The sequence below is a fragment of the Pyxicephalus adspersus genome, chromosome 4 (assembly GCF_032062135.1).
Source record: "Pyxicephalus adspersus chromosome 4, UCB_Pads_2.0, whole genome shotgun sequence".
In the NCBI taxonomy this organism is placed as follows: Eukaryota; Metazoa; Chordata; class Amphibia; order Anura; family Pyxicephalidae; genus Pyxicephalus; species Pyxicephalus adspersus.
The window spans coordinates 27,172,924-27,184,266 of record NC_092861.1 but is presented as its reverse complement, the minus strand read 5'-3'; the positions used below and the strand labels follow the sequence as shown (position 1 = coordinate 27,184,266).

General features: G+C 38.1%; 1 protein-coding gene across 1 annotated transcript in view; it reads right to left on the bottom strand.

The window, feature by feature from the left end:
• PCCB (propionyl-CoA carboxylase subunit beta) overlaps window positions 1-11,343 on the bottom strand; it is a 17,987-nt gene continuing 6,644 nt past the window's right edge. The window contains exons 5-15 of the mRNA XM_072407612.1: window positions 10,002-10,115; window positions 8,837-8,947; window positions 8,232-8,340; window positions 7,626-7,746; window positions 7,134-7,215; window positions 6,290-6,413; window positions 5,126-5,233; window positions 4,326-4,426; window positions 3,583-3,681; window positions 1,617-1,716; window positions 1-394 (exon numbers count right to left, since the gene is read on the bottom strand). Of these exons, the coding sequence (XP_072263713.1) occupies window positions 273-394; window positions 1,617-1,716; window positions 3,583-3,681; window positions 4,326-4,426; window positions 5,126-5,233; window positions 6,290-6,413; window positions 7,134-7,215; window positions 7,626-7,746; window positions 8,232-8,340; window positions 8,837-8,947; window positions 10,002-10,115 (1,191 nt within the window). The 3' untranslated portion in view covers window positions 1-272. The remainder of the gene's footprint in view (window positions 395-1,616; window positions 1,717-3,582; window positions 3,682-4,325; window positions 4,427-5,125; window positions 5,234-6,289; window positions 6,414-7,133; window positions 7,216-7,625; window positions 7,747-8,231; window positions 8,341-8,836; window positions 8,948-10,001; window positions 10,116-11,343) is intronic.

Here is an 11,343-nt window from a genome sequence, read left to right as displayed (position 1 = left end):
TTATAGTTTACCATCAGTGCTGAGATTTATTTATATTTAAAATCAAATTCCCCACCTAAACAGCAGACGGCAATTATTGTTATTAAAATCAAGTCTAGTTTTCTTTATATTTTTGGGGATATAATATGGCAGAACAATAGCCTGCAGAAGATCACAGCTCCTTGTCCATAGACATCAGCGGTAGTGTTTCCTATTCCAGTTTGACACAAACCAGTCCGTGTTTTGTCATTTCCCAGACAGGAATGTACCATGGTTAGGTCAGTAGATCCACCTCATAGAGGGATATTTGCATGTTTCTTCCATGGATTTACTTGCTTTTTACTTGCAAGTACTTCAAGGTCACGACAGATGCGCTTGCGAGTAGTAGATGGCTGGATGATGTCATCAACAAATCCTGTCCAAAACAAAGGCAGGCCGCTTATTATCCATACAAGAGAACCTCTATTTTATCCATGTACTAACTGAATTCTAAATGTTTCTATTGATTTAACCTAAAGGTAACCAGTGATGAGAAATTACATTGCTGAACTCTTTTGGAAATGCTACTTGCTTGGCTGTCTTGCTGCTCCACCTGCTCATTCGAAATCAGTGATTTACTACTATCCTGAGACAGCCAGGTATCTATCATTTTAGAAGGAGATCAGATATAGCAGCCTACATAGAATTACTTTATGGTGGATAACAGGCAGTGATCAGAATTATTTAAAAATGATAATAGCCCAATTGAACAGGATTTTTATATTTGGCCCAATGTACACACAAACTTGTATTCTAAAAGCTACTAAAACACAATGCAGGGAGGTGAATTTGTTGAAGACGATAAACTCCTTTAACCTCCCTGGCAGGTGAATATTTTATGTCAAAGCGGTACATTTGACATTTAAAAATACTTTTTTTTTTAAATTTTCTGCCGGTCCTGCCCCCCAGCGCACAACGCCCACACGTACACACTTCGCATGCCTGCCTGGAATCTGCATCCCATGGCCCCAGCATCTTGTGTCCCCTGGGCTCGCATCCCCAGCTTGTGAACATTGGGCATTTGAGACCAGGGGACACAAATGGGGGGCTGGCATTGTGGGGACCAGGCCAGCCCTAAATTCCACCCCGAGTGTGGCTCGGGGTTACTGCTTTTTGTAAGGAAATTTAATAATGTGCCACACTCAGGATTACTGCTAGGGTAATTAGTAGAGGAGAACATAATCTGGGCTACTTGCTGCACACGGTAGGCTCATTTATTAAAAAACCATGAGAGAGTCATACCGATCCCAGACTAATTACCGCACTGCAAGGAAGGACTTGCTGGGGTGCTGCAAGCTTTAATGGACGCGTCACATCATTGCTACTTTGTTTCAAACTTTTATCTGAAAGCAACAAGCATCTCATATGGACACAGGCGCTCTCTTCAGGTGTTTAGGTCTGGCAGGGTGTTTGTAACTCTTGCACAGTAGCTTATTATGCAAAGTAGTGATGGTGAGACCCATAGCGTGTAAGTTACAGTTTATGGAAGAAAATCAGTTTGGTTTTTGTTTGTAAATTGTCCTCTGAAAAAGCTATATGCCTTAACTGTAAATATTACTGGCGCCAGTTAAACTGAGCTGGTCTCCTCAATAACTCACCTCTGACTGCGGCAGGGAAAGGGTTGGCAAACGTCTCCACGTATTCCGCCTCTGCCTCGGCCTGGTTCTCTTTTCCTCTGAATATGATCTGTACAGCCCCCTGCAGGAAACAGAAGACAGCAGCTTCATTGAACGGAGCGAAACTGAATAATTATATTGCAGCTACACAGGCTTAACAGCAGATTTGGCTTAGACCATCAAATGCTAATTTCTATCTCTCAAATGCAAATATCTATCTCCAGAGCCATTTTTGATCGGTAGAGGGGGCTGCAAAACAGTTCTCTGAATTCCACATGACCTGAACTTGTGTTGCTTGTCAAGTAACAGGTTCACCATTAAGGCATATGCCATCAATATTTTTTTTACCTTACTTTTCCTCCCATGCTGCCTCACTATTTGCCTCGTATTTGAAGGACGGCACATAACCTCGTTCACTTCCCTACATGTAGCTTACTCATACTCAGTGCTCAGGTGCCAAGACACCCAATAACATCCCATTCCTGTTAAGGTTGGAGCTTACATAGGGCTGATTCTCTCCTCCCCTGCTAAAAGGGAAGCTGATGCTGGTAATATACCGATGCAAACATTTTTCCTGGCAGCCAATAGGACATAAGGATACCACATTTTTGTACAGTCAATAAAAAAATCCTCTAACTTTGCTGTACATCTGTACATAGGCAAAGTGCAGGTTTACTGATACCGTGTGACCTAACTTTACATTTTTCTAATTGTTTCTTATAAACTCCCCCTTAAAGCAATAAATCAAAATGAAATTTACAATGGATGTGTGCACACTCAGGTAAATGTGCAGGTTTGTTGCTATAAAAGAAGAAACACTTCACACATTCCCAGTGCTGGGCTATCCTAGAGGGGATGCTTGTGATCAGTTGGGAGAATCCAGCAGACCAACACCTCCACCTAGGAAGACTGGACATAAACTTGTTACTAGGTGGGGCTTACAGACAAACAATTATTCCCCAATTCAATTGTAACCAGCTAGATAGACTGGTCAAACTTTTCATAAGGCTTAAAGCAAATACAGAGTACAGAAGTAAAAGTCAACACTGCTAATCTCTGCCTCCTTAAATGACACATGGCTACCTTTTTCTTCAATACTTTCAGGTTGGATTCATACTTTGCAATTTTGTGTTTACATGCAAGGTGATAAAGGGAGCTAATTCATTTTGAACTACCCAATAATTGGACGTGCAGCATTTTGACCCAAACAGCACGCTACGATGAACAATAAAGTCTTATCATGTATTGTGGTGCACTATAGTGCAAGTGTATTGGAGCAGCTATAAATGGAACAGCTGTGCACCCTATTGCAAAAGTGCAGTTCAGCCCTTACCAGAAAAAAAGCATTGGGGAAAAATCTATGTATGAAGTGAACAAGGCTGAAAAATAAAACTTGATGACAATGCTCTTCAGGCAAATCTGAATCAAAGAAGACAGAATTCTGTAGTGGAAATCAATGCAGGGGAGATTTCAATGTTTGGAAGATTTCCAAAACAAATTGTGAAATACAAGCTTGTTGCTTCATTGACAAAAGCCATTCAAAACTCCACCATGCAAAGAAGAAATTATTATATTATAAACATGATCTAAAAAGACTGCTGCCCTCTCTGGGTCCAAATATATTTAAAATGAACCAAGGCAAAAAAAAAAAAAAAATGTAAAAACTGGTCTCTAGTTATCACACCTTTAAAAGAAAAGCTTATTCCATACAGTGCTAAACATGCCCATGTCCCAATGTTTTTGAAACTTGGTGCTGACAACATCTTATAAATGAGTCAGTTTTAACGTTTGATATGATGTCTGGTTCATGAAAATGATTTGCAAATCATTGCATTGTTTTTTTCAGTGTACATTTTATACAGAGCCCCAATGCATTTGCAAATGGGGTTGTGATAATGGGTGCTTCTAAGCATCTTGCCATTTTCCCTTTTTAATGATCAGGTTTTACCTTTGCTCCCATGACGGCGACCTCTGCCGTTGGCCAGGCGTAGTTGAAATCTCCTCTCAGATGCTTTGAACTCATGACATCATAGGCACCACCATATGCCTGGTGGCAAAAAAAATTCACACATCAGTTGTGATGTAAAGTTCAGACATTACAGCATAAAAACTTACAACATGGTTTCCTAATTTAACCATTTTAAAACATTTTATTGCACTGTCCTGGTTTCAGGCTCTTGAAAATTAATTTATTGGTAAAGAAAGGCTTTACATGTATGTAAAGCCTAAACTTTTATGTTTTTTTGTTCTGGATCATGCAGGAAAGGGTTAGGACCTCTTTGTACATTCCAAATAATGTATGAAGGTACCCTCTTGGGTGAAAAAAAAGACTGGTTGTAACTATCCTATATATCACATAAAATGGAGGAATTGTGTTAGTGCAAGAATTTCCAACATGCCCAAAACAAGAGCTGTTCCTCTTTCTATAGCGAACCCTCATGCCCTACTGACACCAGTCAAATCAGAAGATTGCAGCATTTTGAGTAAAATACAGAATTTGTTTCAGGATGGATAGATTGCAGTGGCCCTACAGTTATCTAGAGACATTAGCTCATCAATGGTCACCCTTGTAGTTGCCTTCTGTCTAGATGTTAGCAGAGGAATCGCTTCCCTCAACACAGCTGGCTTCCTATTAATAATGTCATTTTATATGGATACAAGCTCGAGTCGGAGTTGGCAGTATGTCCTTACCTTTCTTGTAATGATTGTGATTTTGGGTACAGTAGCTTCAGCGAAGGCATACAAAAGTTTTGCTCCATGCCGGATGATGCCTCCATACTCCTGGGCAGTTCCTGGTCACAAGGCATACATAATAAATACATTAAAAAAAGGTTACATACCAAATTTACTGAGGTGTGTAATCTACGGGTTTTTCATTTCTATAGCTTTTAAAAACCATAGGAATATAAATGTATATTCTAGCAAAATGTACAGATATTCGGCATAACCAGTTACGAAGATGAGTGTACAACAAACAACAAATAAGCCAATATGTATATAAGACACACATGGCTACATGAGCGATTCCCTATTTAGGATCACACACGGCGCTATTTAGATTTATAATTACTATTAAAATGGCTTATGATCTACTATCCATACAGAAACATGTACATGGTAAATATCATATGTTTATCACCTGTGCAAAGAAACATCTAGAGCAAACAATCTAGAACATTCAATAGGCCTTTAAATACAAGACCAGGAATTTGATTGCATAAAAACAAAAAAAATAATAATAATAATAATGAGGCCATACTTAAATTATCTGTTCAATTTGTATTCCGTCATGCGGGCATTCACTCTACATAGACCAAGCAGATTGAATGGTCAGACTGTAACGTGCAGAGAACCATACAATGTGAAAATGAAGATTTTTTTTTTTTATTTGCAACAGTGACTTAACTAATTTTGAAGCTATGCATCATTTAATGAGCAAACCCCTAATAGTTTAAACACTGGACACATAAGATAAAATACTGAAACCTCACCTGGCAAAAATCCTGGTACATCAACAAATGTGATGATAGGTATATTGAAGGCATCACAGAATCTTACAAAGCGAGCTCCTTTAACGGAAGAATTGATGTCCAAGCAGCCTTTAGAAGAGAAGACAATGAAAAAGGAAATTTTTATTCTGGCTACAGTCTCCATCTGGGAGTATAAAACCTGAATTAGAACTTTATTTGCACAACATTTACTGCACAGAGAATAAACCCTGTACTCACTGTCGCTGGAAACAATCATTAGTGACCATTTGCAGCATCGGTAGAATGAGTGCTGTAAAGACAGAGCTGTTCTATGCAGAGGGAAGGAAGCTGAGTGGAAGGAGCCCGGCTGCATTCTTCCCATTACAAAACATGAATTGTTGGTGACAGTCACTGAGACAGCTGTACCAATGCTAGATTTTTGCCTGGGCCAATCATGAACCTTATGTGACTAAAATCGAGCATCTGTACAAATTAACACAAAAGATACATTTTTTTTTGTCTCTCAGCATCACATGGCTGTGAATAGAGAGGTACTTAGTGCTGTGTTGTTGTCATTCTACCACTTTAAATACAAAAGCCAATAGGTCAGTTTGTGTTCTCCCAATATTCCCTACTACTTACAGACGTATGCAAAAGATACTTAGACTCATCAACTTCTGTAGGAGGTTTTAGGATGTGGAGACTGCTTCTAGCACAACAATAAACTCCTCAATATCTGGGTAAGCATGGTGTGTTTCAAAAAAACTGTAACCCTCCACACATACAATTCAAGAAAAAACAATTAATCATTGGCTGGAGTAACCTTTGGCTACTGCAATCTAGAAAAATCTCTATGTAGGCTACCCTGACACTGGGCAAGATTTGATAGAGGAAGTGAGAAACTTTTTTTTTTTTTTTTTTATAGTTCTAGGCTTAGCACATAAATTGCAAATTGTTTGTTGCTTATATGTAGAGATTGGAAGAGCCTCTGTTTTTTAATTAAAGTGTAGAAAAATGCATAGGCTGCCTCATGAAACATTAATCTGAATTCTGAAGTCAAACACATGAAGTTCTCTAGCATTTTTGAAAGGTTAGCAATGGCCCACATATTTGTTTCAATAAGGTTCAGTAAAATATTTCCCTGCTTTTCATTTAGTGTGAAGTTGTTTACATGTGATGTAGTACCTGATGCTACTTTCGGCTGGTTTCCAACAATGCCAACTGTCTTGCCATTCATCCTGGCAAAGCCTACTATAATGTTTTTTGCATAGTTGGGCATAATCTCAAAGAAGTCCCGCTCATCAACAACCTGGAAGAAAAGAAAACAAATGTTACAACCCCATAATAGAACCCAACACAGTGGTCGAAACACAAACATCAGTATACAAGGATTGTTAATATTGCATTTATAGAGCACCAACAAATCACACAGCATTTCACTATCCGTCCCTCGGTGTAATTGTGCCAGCCCCAAGATAAGTAATAAGCACATGTTAAAAGAAATTGACAGAGAGGGGCTTTTGAGGCAAACAGGACATGTAAAATTTTACTTTTATTTAAAAAATTAATTGAACAGCAAAATTGTTGTTGTTTCAAATATTGGAGGCTAAAAAGGCCCTAGACAGAGTAGTGCTACTAAATTAACATAAGTGCAATAATGAAATTGTAGAAAAGGACATATTCGTCCTTGGTGCTGACGCATTTCGCCATTAAGTTTCCTCTGGGGAGGTAGAGACAAGTAGCAGCAATTTTATTGCAAAAAGGGACATTCCAATTAGGTCTCAGATGATATTACACCCAGTCCAGTGATGATAAAGACCAATTGTCAGAATAGTCAAGAAGATAGGGATCAGGGTTCACTTATTCCGATGATCCCAGTAGCTGGAAACAGCAATGAGTAACGAATTGAGCCAGCTAAGCTGCCTCTGGTTCAGTGTACCTCCCTTACACTGATACCTCCATCCATTACTCATTGCTGTTTCCAGCTACTGGGATGATCTGGATAAGTGAATAAAAGCAAGTGAATTACCGAATGGACGATATCCAGCATGTCGTACGCTTTAGTGGACTCCATGGGAACAATGGTGTCTAATCCAGGCACCAGACGATCGCTAAAAGACAAACAAAAATCAGTTTATTGTGATAGAATTATTCAATCTTGTACACAATTTCTTTTTAGAACATGCTGCATGGTAAACACATCCATGCATTTTCTGCTTCTCTTACCATACAGCAGGACCACTTCCCCCAGGATTCGGCGGTTTGGAAAGCAGAAAAATGCATCTCTATATGGAGATGATATACTGATTGTCTAATCTAGTGCTAAACTAGTTTTAATTCTAGAGAACTTTCCTCCAAGAATCTGTTTTCATTGAAAAACCATAACATACCAAAATATGGGCAGGTTCTGTATCATCATCAGCAGATCAGACAGATCTAAACTGGTCTGTAAATACAGAGGCTTTCTAAAGTATGTTGACAAGCATGTTGCAGATAAAACACCTAGAAAGAAAGAATTTACCTTGGGTCATGACACTCTCTGATCGGTGCTTCATCTTTGTTGCTTAGTGGGAGGTAGTTAAAGAATTCCCGCAGGTTTAATAAGGCATCTATGTCATTTTCAAAAGCTCGATGTGCCACTCCTGCAAAGCCAAAGTGAAAAAATTATTCCTATCAAAGTAGATGCAATGCCTGCTGATGGTCACCCAGTCTCTTCCAATGGTGGGGATTTGTTGCCTACAATGGTGAACCTAATACTACAGTTCAAGGAGGCAAGCTCGATTCATAGAGAATGGAGTAGAATTTGACACAACTGCATTGTTTCATAAAAAAGCATTAACATTTTGCTGGTTGATTTCACTTTCTACCTAACTCTTAATGGATTTGTTGAAATATGAATCTGTAAATCTGTATTTTGTTAGCAGTATAGAATGATCGAAAATCAGCTGCTGTCTGATAAATGATTTTTTGGTCAATTGAAATCACCGTAAATATAAGGCTGCCCAGTATTTTCCCACTACTGTTATTTCACAAAAGGTTTTCTGGAAACAGGCAAAAATTCAACATTCAAAGTTTTGATTGTATAATGTCATAATGAAATGCTTTTATAGATATAGGCTGCTATAACCTGATAGGGCAGTGTGGGTTTTGGCTCCTCCTAGGTCTTCTTGTGTCACATCCTCATTGGTCACAGACTTCACTACATCTGGGCCAGTAATGAAGAGGTAGGAAGTGTCCTGGGAAGACAAATACAGACACTGCTATAAATCATAGACATGACAGGGAATCATCAGGTTATTCTAAACATAACAAAAAATAGAAACCATTCAGATCCTATTTCTACAGCAAGAAGGGAATAACAGAACTGTTTGCCATAAAAAAAAACAACCATCTTGTGTTGAATAGTAAGATGGCCCATAACAAATGAATTACCCACTAGGAAACTAGAGCACACCTTCTATATTGTTTTAATACCTAAAATATTTCCCAATAAATTAATTTATTGACAACCCCAAATGAAAATGGCCAAACTAGGCCTTGCTCATTTAGGACAACAGCCCCCCCCCCCCTTCCTTGCTAGTTATGTGGAATATCCATGGTAGATCTTTACTTTAGCCTGGTCCCATGTGCTCTGGTATTTCCCAGTACACATCTGCTTTGGTGGCCTTCAGCGAATTGTTCATCAAATGTTGGAGCTACAATGTTCTGTGCCGATATAGATTTTGCTCTTACCTTAACCATAAATGTGAAATCAGTTAGGGCTGGAGAATAGACAGCACCTCCTGCACAGGGACCCATGATGAGGGAGATCTGAGGCACCACGCCAGAACTCAGCACATTCCTCTAAAATTGGATAATAAATGTTAGTGTTGGTTACATAATTGTTACCTGTCTACTGGCTATCCTTTAGAACTGCAAAATTCACTAAGCAAAAGTTTGCTCTAACTGCTACTGCTATCTCTCTATTTTTACAGCTGTACATAAACATTTAAATTATATCAAATGATGTCTGAATTGTTATTCACTCTCATACCTAAACTTAAATTTATTTAGATTTAGTAAAGGTGCGTACACACTTCCAATTTTTATCGTTCCAATCGAACGACGAACGATCGATTGGGCAAAAAATCGTTCGTAAAAAAGTAACCAACGACGCCGACGAACGAGGAAAATTGTTGGAAACGAACGACCGGCGGATCGGATTGGGCGACGATCGTTGAACATCGTTCGTGTGTACGGTCGTTCGTTGATCGTCCATGTTCAGAGCATGCGTGATGAACGAACGTCCGTTCACTTTCCTGTCGTGCACATAGTTCCTCTATCGCTTAAACAATCGTATCTATTGTGTGTACAATATCTACGAACGATCGTGTTGTTACCTCTATGTGCAGGATCGGTGCTATACGATCGTTCGTGTATATCGTGCAGGAACGTTCGTCGTTCGTTTTCCGACGATAATAATTGGAAGTGTGTACGTAGCTTTATTCTAATGGTATCCTTCAATAGGAGATAAGAGGCACTTAGTCTGAAAATCTATCCACATCTATTACCTTGATTAAAAGCTGGCAGAAAAACCTTTCCTCTGCACTCTGTGTAATAGGTAAGCTTTTAACCAGCAAGCTTACTATTTAATAGTGTTCATGTAAAGGATAATCCTGACTGACAGCCTTCCGATGCCTCCTGTCTTTTATTACTATGACTATACTTCTAGTATATTTAAATTGATATAATATACTTTTCTGTCCTAAATTGTCATAAGAAAATACAAAAAGAAAAAGTATCTGCTACAGTACAATAACATTACAGGAAATTGTTGTCATTTGTGTATGTTTGCTAAACAAACAAAAAAAGACAAGTTGAAAATGTGATCATAGGAGCTAAACAGTAACCACATTACCAGAAAAATGTCCGCATAGCCCGCCAAAGACTCCACACCCTCCTGGATACGAGCTCCTCCAGAGTCATTAAGTCCAATCACTGGGGCTCCAACCAGAACAGCTTGGTCCATGATCTACAGGCGGTGCAATAGGAGAGCATAGGCAATTCATAAATTGTACATTTCAAGTTGCATAAATTAAATACTAGCAAACACTACTCAATTCCTGAGTCCACTCTAACTAAAACCTTGCATCTGGTGGACAATTCAGGGCTGAATCGCCTTTTGTTTTTATTTCTTTGAGAGTGAAAAACAGATTTTAGAGAGTTCTCTGCTTTATGTCACAGCAGCCATCACTATTCCTAAATAAGGCTTCAAACCACTATTGCAGAATTTTCCAAAAGAAAATACACATTATTCGATCAGAATGAAACCCCAGACATGGTGTTATCAAAAAAACTAAAAGCATAAACTGCAATAGTAGTAAAATAGTAAAGTAAAATCTCATTTTAGCCCACTACCTGCAAGACTTTTTTTAAGTGCACCTAACCCTCAAGTTATATATTGTCCTATCTGTCCCAACAGGTTTACAGATAAGAGCCTTTGCATTGAAATGTGAGAAAATTAATGTGATCATATATATATATATATATATATATATATATATATAAGTTTTTTCCTTGTTTTGGTTTGTAAATGTGTTTAAATAAAAAAAATGTTAGCAGTCTTTCTGCGCAACGGGTCACCCATTTGAAATATGATGAAGGGATTCTTTCTGTATACGAACTATCCAAAAACAAATTAGATGTGTGATTGTAAGGTGTTTTATTATATATTGGCGTTTTTTTACTGTATTTGTAATAATGAATGCAATTTTGTATGTTTTTTATTCAGTATGTAAATTTTGGTTTTTGAATATGAAACAATAATTGTTCCTAAACTACTGCTGTTTTTTTTTGGGGCACACATAAATTTTCCTTCTTGTGTTTGATAACTAAAATTTTTACAGTAGTGAAACCTCTACATATAGACATATTTTAAGATGCTTAAAATCCAACAATGTCAAGGTGTCCGAATACCCCATTTTGATGTGTTGGTATCAGAGCCTTTGGAACAACTCTCATGTAAACTGTTGTTAGAAATTTGAAACTCGTCACAAAGATCTAACCGGTCTATCCAGCTAAGTGCTTCAGAGATAATTAAGCAGTTATTTCTTTACCTTTATGGAAAAAAAGAAGGACATAACATTGCTTCCTATTGATTTATCTGATTACAGTATCTCTGAAAGCAAAATAATGTTTAGCATTGTCCGTGTTGTTCTCAAAAATGCAATTTTCCAGTAAAAGGGTGCCAAGGATAAAAT